Here is a 13288-nt window from a genome sequence, read left to right on the forward strand (position 1 = left end):
CAAGTTGCTAACACTTCACCTTTCCGGATATTCCTTGGCCTTTCACTCACGTTGGCGACTCTCACAGGAATTACATCCTTAGAAAGGTCCACAAGCGTAGATGCTACCAGCACTCCTTTTAGGTAATTGCTTAGGTTAGGGTATTCAATGATTCCAAATCGAAAGCTATTGCTTTCTGCAAGGGAGCCAGGTATTAATGATTCTGACCTTGAGGGAATCGATATATCTGTTTGGGCTATTATTTGATGAGCGGATTTTACATCACTTTCTGCAGGGAAAACGGCTATGTCTTCTCTCATCGAGTGCAGCTCATTAGTCTTGAAGTCGAGAGTGAAGTCATATTTCTTCAAAAAGTCCAATCCGAGAATGAAGGGGTCCGTGATGTTAGCGACGAATGCCGTATGATGGTAGCTGGCATTCCCAAACACTATTTCCAAGTCCACTTTACCGTCAATCTCGATCTTGTCACCTGTCACAGTCTGGAGACTTACGCGTGGCGATGTCCACAGCAGTTTCAATCCAAATTCACGAGCCACATCTGTCCTAATGATTGTCACATTGGCTCCAGTGTCAACAATCAGTCTGCAGGGGTTCCCATTTACATGTGCGTAAATGAAAAGTCCATCACTGCCACTACTAGAAGAGGAAATCTGCAGAGCTCTAGTGGTGGTGATTTCCTTCCCTCGCGTAGCTTGGCGAGCCGGACAACTCCTTCGCAGGTGTCCTTCACTACCGCATTTCCAGCACTTCTGCTCTTGTTTCTTTTGGGCTGTTATGCTGCTCAGATGTCTTGTCAAGTCACCGAGTTGTCTCTCAAGTTCAGCGAGGTGGGACGTCCTGGAATCAGACTCATCAGCTTCCTGAGTCCGGATTAGATGGCGATCCACACGGGTTGCTTCTTGGGCGGCCTCGTATCTCATCGCATACACAACGGCAGAATTCAGGTCTTTGACATCCGCCATCCGTAGAGCTTTCTGGATTTCCGGATCTCGAACCCCGTCGATGTAGTAGTTGAGTGCCAGGTTGTCTCGAACATCCGCAGGGCAGTCGTAAAAAGCAAGATGAGACAGTCTCTCGATGTCCGCCGCAAGCTCTTGCAGGGTTTCCCCAGTTTTCTGGAAACGGGACTTCAACTGGAGTCGGCTGAAATCTTTCTGGCACTTCTCACCGAAGCGAAGCTCCAACGCAGCTGTGAGGGCGGCGAAATCCAGGCGCTGGCTGTCCGGAAGGGTCTGGAGAATGTCCGCTGCGTCACCTCTCAGGGATGCTGCAAGATGACAGGCCTTGGTAGCAGAGTCCCATCCGTTCGCTTCCGCCACTATCATGAACTGAGTTTTGTAAACCTGCCACGAAGTTTTCCCATCAAATGTGGCAAGTTTAATGGACGGTCGAGCAACCGATGTGGGAGCGCCAAACTGTACAGAGCTGCTTTCCGCGGTCGCCAATCTCCTTTCCAGGTCTTTAATTATTTCTTCCTTAAATGAGGTAAATTTCTTGTCTTCTTCTTCCAACTTATTTTCCACATTGGCGATACGCTCTTCCACAGTATCAAATTTTTCTTCCAGAGCATCAACTTTATCTCCCATGGCGGTTAGTTGATTCTCCATCATGGTTTTCATCGACGTTAGGTCACTTTTTATTTCATTTTGACTTGTAGTAATTTTAGCAGTTAAATCACTATTTAACTGTTCTTGGTTAGTCGCCAATTCATTTTTTAATTGTTCTTGGTTAGTCGCCATATCATTTTTCACAGAGTTGATTGCGTCAAGAAGTTGTTTTAATTGTTCATCCATTGCGCGAGTAATCACCATAAAAATAAAGTCCAAATTCAAAAAGTCTTTATGAAAAAAATGTCCAAAGTCAGACTTACTCCAAGAAAGTCCAGAAGAAGCCCCACGTTGGGCGCCAAATTGTTACGGATTCGGTGCGACTTCCACTTTCTTGAAATGAAGACACAGTTCTTGATAAAAGCACAGGAAATTTATTTACACTATGTACAGGAAAGATCGTCAACAACTGCAAAATTATTCATCAGCAATTAAGCAATTATCACGCAACACCGTAAACTCAACGTTTACACACGTATTTACTTCCAAATACGAAAACAACACAGCGAAATGCCTCGCTATAAACAGAGCTAATACACACACTCAGTTCGAAATCTGAATCGAAACTCACTGTTTATACATCGCTAACGGCTTATATACATCGAAAGAAATCTCTCAAATATTCCACACGCTTCTCGAAATGCGTTGACCGTTATCAAATTTTATCAATGAAAAGAAAAGGAAATAGGGGGTCGTATACTTTAGCGGTATGAAAAGGGGTTGTATATTCATTACGGGAAACTATTTACCGGTTACGTTACTACAATTATTACTTTTTACAGGATTTGTAACAATATTTAGGGAAATAATCTCCATTAAAAAATAATTGACAATAACACAAAAAAATTGAAATTAGTACAATCAATATTCACCGAGATATGAAACGCAGCGTTTTGTGACTTACACCACTTTTCACTAGCCGTCAGTAACACCTTTTTGGGAAAAATATAGCAGTTAACAAATGTTTAAATTTAGTACCTGGACGACCGAGCCTCACTCGGCTTTAAAAGAATTATTTTTTTGTCAACTCGTGTGTTTTTAAGGTTCAATACTTTTCCAAATGTACTTGAAAAGCTTCACGTTAACAAAATATTAACCACTCGACCTTCTTATAACACTTAAGTATCAACCAAATAAGATTTTGAATGTAATTAAATCAACATTTTGTTTTAAACTATCTGTTACATTTGTTTCCGCTGTACAATTTTCTTGTCGGTAATTAAAATATTTTGACCTTGGAGCCAGTTTTGCTATGGTGAAATCGGTTTTTAACCGAATACTTCCTTTCATACTATGATGCGTTTTACGATTTTATCCCAATCGAGATTTTCTTTTTGAATAAGTACTTTTAGTGTAGTTGGTCACTTTACGCCAGAAAATGCTACATAGAGAATGATATCCATCAAAACTGGTGATCCACAAACCATTCCAACAAATGATAACAACTGTCTTAACAAAACATAAAGTCTCTAGACATATGTTTTTTCGAAATAAAACTTAGATGCGTGATTTAAAAAAAAACATATAAAACTATTTGATGTGTAAAAAAGGATATAAGTAAATAAAATAAGACGGTCAAGCAATAGTTTTGCTTTAAAAAAAAAAAAAACTTACACGGACTTAAATAGTGTTTTTGAATTTGTTTCTATTCAAGTATGATTGAAATGAGTAAAAGTGGCTAATATCAGCCAAGCCTGGCAACCCTAAGCAAGTTTAAAATTTTAAAGCGAGAGGAGACATATTTTCATTGTTATGATTGTAAATCGTCTGCCTGATGCGTCAATTCAGTTTACTTCAAGAATTAACTTAATTAGACTTTATATTTAAAACCGTTTTTTGTAAAAAATCGCGTTTTTACAGAAAAAACACTGATGTAGATGAACTTAGAATGCTAAACTACAATTAAATCCAAAATTTCACCGAAATAGTTAGAGCCGTTTCCGAGATAAGAAATATATACATATCCACAAGAATTGCTCGTTTAAAGATATAAGATATGTGTGAATAGAGAGTGGTTTTTCAAATCGTTCGAAGTTTTGTAATGCGTTTTTGCATATCACGGCACAATTTTGCATTTTTTTTGAATAGCAATGAAAAATATAAATACTTTTGTTTTTTTACTTTAAAAACCTGTCATTCTTCTGAAAGGGCTGTCATGAAAGGAAAGCGATAAGTTCCAATCTCATCTTTTGTATGTCCCTTAAAACTTTAAACTGGTATATCTCCTTGAGTTTTGGTCGCACAAATGTCACTTTTTGTGTCAGTAACAGTTTTCAATGTAGATTATTTCTCTAAATATTAGTTTGAGGACCTAGAGCCCGTATAAAAAGTTAAATTCTGTATTTTTTGTGTAATTTAAAATTATATGTGTGCAAAGAGTGTTTTTTCAAATTGTGGGAGGTTTTGTAGTGTGTTTTTGCGTTTCACGGCATAACATTTTCATTTATTTTTGAAACGCAATGAAAAATATGAATACTTTGTTTTTCTTACGTTAACGACCTGACATTCTTTTGAAAGGGCGATAAGTTCCAATCTCATCTTCTGTATGGTCCTTTAAAATTTTAAACTGGAATATCTCCTTGAGTTTTGGTCGCACAACTGTCAAGTTTTTTGTGTCATTTGTAGTTTTCAATGGAGATTATTGCTCTAAATGTTAGTTTGGGGACCTAGGGCCCGTATAAAAAGTTAAATTTTGTATTTTTTGACTCATTTTTATTTTTGCTTCAACCTTACACTATCTTAAATCTGCCCCCGATTTTGAACATGTTTGGAATTGGAAATATACATCTAGGACTAGCGGTTGCGAAAATAAAGGTCTTGCAGGTTAAAACGGAACACCCTGTATATGTACAATGAATTCCCGATTATACACGGAATTGGGTGGCACAAGTGCCGCGAATGATAAAAATCGCGGATAAACCGCAAAAAGGCTAAGATGAGGAAAAATAAAATAAAAACTGCTCCTCCATAAAAACTTAGCTGTATTGATGCACAATACTTTCTTCAAACAGTGAAAATATATGCAGTACAGAAAAATATTTTGTATTTTTGCGTAACAGAACTTAACATCAATAAAGAAAAAGTGTATGTACGATGAAGAGAGCACAATCTTTAATCTTTAATAATCTTTATTATTACTAATAATAAAGCTGAAAGTCTCTCTGTCCGGAGGATGTCTGGATGTCTGTGACGCGCATAGCGCCTAGACCATTCCGCCGATTTTCATGAAATTTGGCACAAAGTTAGTTTGTAGCATGAGGGTGTGCACCTCGAAGCGATTTTTCGGAAATTCGATTTTGTTCTTTTTCTATTCCAATTTTAAGCCCATTTTTCAAAGAAATTTAATAAAATGGGAAAGAATTTGTTCTGAAAATTACCTTTCTTTTCTTTACTTCTTTATCTTTTTTCTTTTCCTTTCTTCTTCTTCTTTATCTTTCTTCTTTTCTTTTCTTCTTCTTCTTTATCTTTACTAATAATAAAGCTGAAAGTCTCTCTGTCCGGAGGATGTCTGGATGTCTGTAGGATGTCTGTGACGCGCATAGCGCCTAAACCGTTCGGCCGATTTTTATGAAATTCGGCACAAAGTTAGTATGTAGCATGGGGGTGTGCACCTCGAAGCGATTTTTCGAAAATTTGTTGTGGTTTTTTTTCTATTCCAATTTTAAGAAAAAAAATATCGTAAGATGGACGAGTAAATTACGAAATTACCATAAAGTGGAACCGTAACATGGGCACAAGCCAATTGGCGAGATACGAAATTATCATAACGTGGAACCGTAAGATGGGTACAAGCCAACTGGCGAGAGAATTCACCATACATTATTTGTAAATATACAGGCGAACCAAAAGCCTTTATAAAGTTTCTTAAAGCCCCCGTATCTCCAAACCTCTTTTTCTCGATTTTTTTGTCTTTCCTGTGAAATTCGAAATATACAGATTCGACTGTATGCAATATTCCCACTGTGCCGCTCATAAAATTAATCAAATTTAACGATTTGCAGAATCTATGACAAAGAAAGGCTACATATACGTGGATATTACAAATCAATCTCATTTCTAAAGCAAAGTGTCAAATTTCACTCAATTATCAAAAAATTGTCGCAGCAGAGGGAGGCGTCTTTATACGTGAGAGTCACTCATAGAGCAGATTTTCAATGGCATTGGGGGGGGGGGGGGAGCGAAGTGAGTTTTTGACCTTTGTTACTCAGAAAAATGTCGTTTTGATTTTTTTCTTTTCCTTCTTTTTTTTCCTTTTCCTTTTTCTTTTTTCCTTTTCTCTTTTTTTTTGAGACAAACGTTTCGGGGGGGGGGGATGTTGTCCCCAAACTCCTCCCTTAGCTACGCCCCTGATTCCCAACTCTGTTTGTCATATTTATTTGGGATAATACGCTTTTTTATTGTACCAACCTGCTACAAAACGCAGCAATAGTTTTTACACAATTTGCAAACACATATTTCTTGATTAAGAGTGAATTTTAGATTTTAAAGAGAGCAATTATATTTAAGAAAACGTACCCGAAATTTTAAGTATCGACTATTTCTATCTAGAAAAGACTAAAAGTATTTAAAAGTTTAGAAACGTTCTGCACTGAAACGTTTGAAAACTTTCTAATGGAAATAAAAAGACTTAAGAGCTCGAGAAAAAGTTCTTGTGGAGTAGTCCATAGATTTTCTTTCTTTCTTTCTTATCGAAAATAAAAGCATTTTAACCTTTTTATTAAGTTTACTCAAAATAATCTGTGGAGGTAAAATGTGGTTTATACAGAAAAAAAAAGTTTGAAAAAAAAAATACATTTTCTTCTTTTCTTTTAAAGACTTCCGAAGTCCCAAATTTTTCATCAATGACGAACATGAAGAAGAAAAGTATTTAAAGGTTTTCTTAAGAAAAATAAATAAAATAAACTGAGCATACGAACATTCTGTGAAAGGATGAACTGAAACGCTTAAGGAAATAGTTCTGTCTAGGTACAGGAAATTTTATGAGAGCAAGAAAATATTTATGAGTTTCAGAACATTTTGAGGATATGGCTGTAATTTTTTTTCGTAGAAAATAAAAATAACTGCAAAAAAAAAAAAAATCTATCCTATTATCCAAGCGCTAACAAAAGGTTTTGCTAAAACTCTAGCTCTTAAATGTGTCTTGTTAGAAAGTTTAACAAAGTATAATTTCGATTATCTGAACTACAATTAACAGAACTATATAACTAAACGAATTCTCCTTCCAGTTTCTCTCTTTCTCTCTCTCCTTCATTCTTTTAGGATGCGAAATTAAAAGCATTTTTTTTTTCATATCAATGCATATTGGGGACAGTAACAAGAAAATATGTTCATGAAAAATTATGAAAAAGAAAATAAATAAAAAAAACCGCTTTTTTTTATTTAAGAGACTCTTTATTCATAGTAGTTTTCCAAATTCATTAACCAGAAATTAAAGAATGAAATCATTTTTATTGAGTGAAACAAACGCGTTGAGATTTTCAGAAAATATTTCCACAAAAAAAAAAAAAAAAAAAGATCTAAATATTTCTGCAAAAAATAAAGCACAGAAGAATTTTAATTAAAATTTCTGTCAACTGTTTTCAATCAATTTTGGAGGAAATACGAAAAATGTTCAATTACATAATGTTTGAGCAGTATTTACAGATCTTCTTCAGCATATTAAATTCATTAAGCTCTTTTTAAAAAAATGTCTCCAATAAATAAATTAATAAGTTAAATTGAAAAATGATTTATTTTGTTCTTGCAATCATTGCTTATGATCAAAGGTGAAATGTATGAAAAGGTGAAATGTATGAAAAGGCTTTTCTTAGTACTAAACCTCTTGTTCAATAATTTTGCCAACTATTTAATCATTGCACCGCTAAATATTATTTTCTAATAAAGATTTTAAAAGCTAATATTTCATCTTTTAGGTGGTGCTGGTCTTTCTTCTTAGCATAGCTTCCTTGATCATTTACTTCATCGACGCGTCCAGGTGAGTAATATTTATTTTGTATTATTTATATTATTTGTATTTAAAGATTGCATCCATTATTATTTTATTATTTTTATTATTATTATTGTTATTATTATTATTATTATTATTATTATTGAAGCGCTTCTTTTTTAATCTTTTCGAATTTCCATGTCCTACACTAAAAAAAAAAAAAAAAAAAAAAATCAGGGACCTTCCTGGAAAATTATGGGCAACTACTGTGCAAAAAATCATTCAGTGAAACATTTGGCAAAAAGCAGAAAATTTATTGCTAAAAGTCACCTTCCTGAAATTAACCTGGAATATCCCTGAAGAACCCAGAAACTTTCCTAGTAAAAGAAATTCCCGCATTTGGAGTAAATCGGGAACCTTCCAAGAAAACTTACATATCTTTACAGCAACAGATTGGCACCATCCTGTTTCGTAAGGAAAGCTCCGAAAGCTTTTTAGAAAATTTGGAGAAAACAAATGCAGAATTGCAAGCAAATATCTAAAACCCTATTTGTCTCAATTCTTGCTTAGCTACAGCATCCAGAGACTGCACTTCCCCCTGATTTTGGGCCAGCTTATTTATACGTCCAAAAACACGTTTCACTGTGCTCTTTCGATTGCTGTACTTATTAATTTTTCCCCCATTTTTTTCCCTAAGCGTTTAGAGTTTATCCGTTGCGGCTTCGACTGAAGGTATGTAGAGTAAGTCGGGGTATCTCTCATGCCTTATATAAGCAGAAACTTAAAAAAAAAAAAATGTTAACCCTCCTGTCTGTCTTAATGTAGGCCCAGATGCTGCGTAAAATCCATCATGACCAAAAACTACGGATGAAATATTTTATTGCACAAAACAAAACAAAATTATCTTTTACAGTCCGGCAATTCACCAATCAAGTTAAATGCCCCACTTGAGATAATACCACCGAACTTGTTTTAGTAAGCAAAAACTTTTTTTAAATAACTACATTAATGCAAATCATAATATGAGCAACGATATGAAAAATTTAAATCAGTTTTCTTCCAGCAGAATGAAAATGTAGGAAAATGAAAATGTAAAAGGTTTTAAACTGTGTTAAAAAAAAGGTCTTACATTTTACTTTGCTATAAACTGAAAAACTGAAAGGATGTGATAGAGTGAAAATAAAGAAATCGCAGAAGTCGCAAATTATTGCACACACGTGTTTTGGCATTAAAAAGGACCCTTTTCAATGCAGATTTGGTATGTATATGAAAGAAAATCCACCAACAGCATAAAGGAAAAAAATGTCATCTGTCTTATCGTCTTTTATCTATAAGTTCACGTTTCCTAAGTTGAGGCAGCGAGAAGCAAAGGGATGTAAGTGCCAAAATTAAAAATTTCGAGATAACCAGTACAGATGATAGGAGAACCTCTAATCTGCTTTGGGGCTAAAAGGTATGATTTAGAAAAAAATTCAATCAAAGCCTACCTAGGATCTGAACTTAAAACGCGTTTTGTAAGAAACTTTAAAAAGTTGTTTGCTGTTGCGACTTTAACAGTTCTGGATACACAGCACGAGCAGTACAAATTTCAATGATATTTCGATAGTTATGACCCAGGCAAAAAAACGAACATCCGTTGATCCAGTACTAATAGGGTTGTTGATTAGCAGTGGGAACTGAGAGGACTTCGTAACTACGACAAATTTAACGTATATGAGTCACCATTAGCACACACAGTGGGCCTGTATCGGACCTGTGATTATTCAGCCAAGATCTTGATGCCTAATGGATCAGGCCAACCAGGCCTGCATTAAGCACGTGTGTGCAACAATTGCAGCTTCTAAGTTTAATTAATCTTAATTTTATTAATATTAACCCTTATGAATACATTATTCTGATGAAGTAAAGGATTTGTGACTTCCGAAACTATATTTCAATCTCCGTATACACTTCGTATACATTAGGTTGGTTCAAAAAATCTTTTTTTCAGCTAGAGTTCAAGACACCCCCAATTTTTTTTAGACTTACTAATAGGATTATGCTGTAAAAGTTTTAGCTTCTTACTGAAATTTTAAGAGAAAACACTAGCCGTAACATAGAAAATGCCAGACATTTAGAAACATTTAATTTCCCCAGCTGTTTTTTCATAATAATTTTATTGCATTGTATATGCATATTAATAGTGTATATTACAATATGTAGCATTGTGCTTTCAATTCAATGTATTTTTTAATCCCCTTCCCCGTTGGTATGAAGTTTGGGGGAAGGGGTTGAGCACCCTCTTTCAGTTGAAAGAGGAAGCTAAAATTCTTCCACTATATTCCTATCCACATGTCTAAAAATATTGAGGGGTGTCTTCTGACTTGTTATCTAGGAGAAACTTTTTTTTTACATGTATTTGTCAACCACCCTAATATACAATCAAATTTCAAACTCGATTAGTTTTACTCGAATTTCCTGAAACTTAAGAAATCAGTGCAATCACTGAAACAATACTACACAGAAATGCGATGAAGTCGCATTTCTAAGCCTCATTATTACTTCAATGCAAAATAAACTACCCATTTCTTAACAAATATTAACCGAAAGGGGTCGGTCATTTGAATGCAGGGCATCTCAGCAAAAAGAGACACGCAAGGGAACTCGTGTCGCATACCTAATTTATCGGACAGTCAACAGAAGGTGTTTTTTAACTGCAGGGCGTTCAACCACGAGAGAGATAAGGTTGCCTAGGAACTCTAATTTGGCATGGAAACAGGGTCGGCTGGGGGATCACGGTAAAAGGGGACCATGCACGCAGGAAGGGATCTCTATTTTCGGATGTAATAACTTAGAATTAATGTAACTGAGATTAAGTAATTTAGAATAAATTTTGGGAACAAATTTAATTTGTGTGTATGTGTGTGTGCAAAAAGTCGGCTGAGTACTACGAGTAGGTAACTGTAAATTTGCAAAAGATAGAAAGTTTCATTTTTGTTGAAATTTTTTCTCGAAAAAAGACATACATACTTCTGATTAAATAAAATTTAGGAATGGTAATTTAACTACTTCTCAATCAAGTGTATAAAGTGCATTCAAATGAAACCCGGTCAGTGCGTCTAACTTCACATTAAACGTTAGAGGGTGTCACGTAACTGTGTGTATGGAGGTACCATCTATTGGTAGAGAGACTGAAGCATGCGCAACGTTTGGTGTTGAAAAGCGACAGTGTGGTTTCACACCGAAGAGAAGCTGATTACACAAGTTATATCGTCCACTGCGGAACATTTCCTTGTTTTGGACCACAAGAGCCCACTGCATGTCGAGTTCCTGGAACGAGGAATCACCATCAGTGTCCAGCATTTTCAAGCCACTTTACAGAACCTTAGACGGCAAATTAAGTCGAAACGGCCAAGCATATTGTCCAAAGTAAAGCCCTGAATCGTAGCTTAAGTAGCGACACGTCCGCCATCTTGGGGCTAAACAATGCTTTCTTCTATGTCTGCTATGGGAAAGTAATGTGTTTAGCTTCTTAATTGTGGTTTTTTATTAACTCTACGTTAATCCACGATCAAGAAATACCACATTCAAGAAGCAAAACACGCTACTTCACAGTATAGCAGACATAGAGGAAAGCATCGTTTAGCCCCAAGATGGCGGGCGTGTTGCTACTTAAGCTACGATAGGGTTTTAGTCCAAAGGTGCCCTGCCTACACACGTTCAATGCGATGAAAACGACAATTCATCAGTTTTGGTGGGAAACGCTGGAGCATCCATAATACAGTCCAAAACCTTTCACCGTGTGACTTTCATGTGTCAGATGTTTCAGAGCTCAGATGTTTTTGGACTTCTGAAACAAGCTATTCGCGGACATCCCATTCACAACGGACGAAAGCCTGGGTCCTATAGCAGCTTATTAGCTTCTTCAAAGATGGAATCGGCCGACTAATGTCGCAAAAGGATAAATGTGCCGATAGTTATAGTTTTAGCAACTATTTTTGAATTAATAAAATCGTTACCGTTACTTTACACTAGTGACAGGGTTTCAATTGAATGCCCCTAATTCATTCCCCCAAAATGAGGAAAAATCCTTTCGTTGTTAAATTTCCCTGAAGCAGTATGAATGGAAAAAAACACCGAATTGTAATTACCTAATTCTGTAGCATTCCGTCCCATGGTATGTTACTGTGATGTGAAATACCGAAACCTAGTAATTGTCAAGAATCCCAAGTGAATATCAGCATTCACACAGCAAAGATATCGGTGACTGACCTGAACATTTCCAGTGAATATTCGGTGAAAGTCAACTTTCTCCAATTTCGGTCTTTCTCCGTAACATATACATATCCAACACTCCAATGATGAAGTGCATCGAAAAAAGCAAGGATGAAAGCCCATTACTGAATAACAATTTATTACACAAGATCAAGAACGATTCACCTGATAGTCCAAGAGTCCATGAGTGCAAGACCTACGTCATAGTATAAAGGCCCAAGGTATTTTGCGTAAGGACATCACAGCAGCTAAGAAAGGTTCGCTATTAATTAAGCTGAGTCACGCTGGCTTTGGCAGGAAATAGGTAGCGAAGATGTGTAAAATTACTGCAAAAACTAAACATCATAGATTCATTCCATGTCACGTGACCTGGTTGTCTCCGTCCAACCATCTCCGATTTCGAGGACGTTTTAGAGAGGTACAGACATGCCTTTGAAATTAACCTGTGCAAACTTTCAGCTTCCAAGGCACAAATCATGAGGATACAGGATATCTCAAAAAAGAAAAAAAAGTGGGCTCCAAATTGCCTCCAATGGGGAGAACTTCACTAAACATGACAATTCGTTTCACAAAGCTGGTCCGCCATTTTGGAGCCTGTTTTTTATTGACCCTAGATCCTCAGGGTTTAGGTCTTGGAAGCTGAAAATTTGTACAGATTAGCTTCAAAAGCATATCTCCACCCATATAAAATTTCGCTCTTATCGGAAATGGTCAGGTGGAGACGACGTGGTCACTTGACATGAAATTGCTTCAGTTTTTGAGGACCCCTTTTTGCTATCTATTTTCTACCAAAGCCAGCGCGACTCAACTTAAATATAGCGAACCGTTCTTACCTGCTGTGATGTGCTTACGCAGAAAAATTTTGGGCCTTTATACTATAGCGTAGGTCTGGCACTCATGGGCTCTTGCTCTATGAAGTAAATTCAATATAATTATTTCTCAGATTACTTTAACTTAACATTACCAGTTCACATAAAACAATCTTGCATTTTTCTCCGTATCGAAACCTTTACAATATCTCTTTCTCTCTTTATCACGTAACTCACTCTTTGAAGTGCGAGTCATTTTTTTTTTTTTTTTGAAATATAATAAATAAAAAACACTATGAATACGTTTACGTGATCATCTGTAGATTCAAATTAACTTTTTAATGCACAAACACGTTTTTTTCTTGCCCTGGGTAGGCGCTAGGCGGTGTGAACAAATGGGAACGAACACCACCCCCTGAGAAAGAAATTCATTTGAAAATACCTTTGTGTCTACAAAATCTTTGTGTGTATTGTAGCCACAAAGGTAGTTATAAATGAATTTCTTTCTCCAGGGGTTATTAAGTGTTTAAAAAAATATGCATTTAAGGGTTAAGTTATTGTTAAGCTCTCGGTGGTACAGTCAGTTTAAGTACAGTTCGTATATTGCTAATACATTAACACACAAAGTATACATGGACATATACATATAAATCTTTATACATAAAGGGCTACTTCTGTCCGGATGTCCGGGG

The 13288-nt window shown here is 36.0% G+C and overlaps 1 protein-coding gene across 1 annotated transcript in view; it reads left to right on the forward strand.

Moving 5' to 3' along the window:
• LOC129216255 (calcium-activated potassium channel slowpoke-like) overlaps positions 1–13288 on the forward strand; it is a 157425-nt gene that overhangs the window by 77006 nt on the left and 67131 nt on the right. The window contains exons 2-3 of the mRNA XM_054850453.1: positions 7520–7581; positions 8696–8698. Of these exons, the coding sequence (XP_054706428.1) occupies positions 7520–7581; positions 8696–8698 (65 nt within the window). The remainder of the gene's footprint in view (positions 1–7519; positions 7582–8695; positions 8699–13288) is intronic.

This window comes from Uloborus diversus, chromosome 2, assembly GCF_026930045.1.
Source record: "Uloborus diversus isolate 005 chromosome 2, Udiv.v.3.1, whole genome shotgun sequence".
Classification (NCBI taxonomy): Eukaryota; Metazoa; Arthropoda; class Arachnida; order Araneae; family Uloboridae; genus Uloborus; species Uloborus diversus.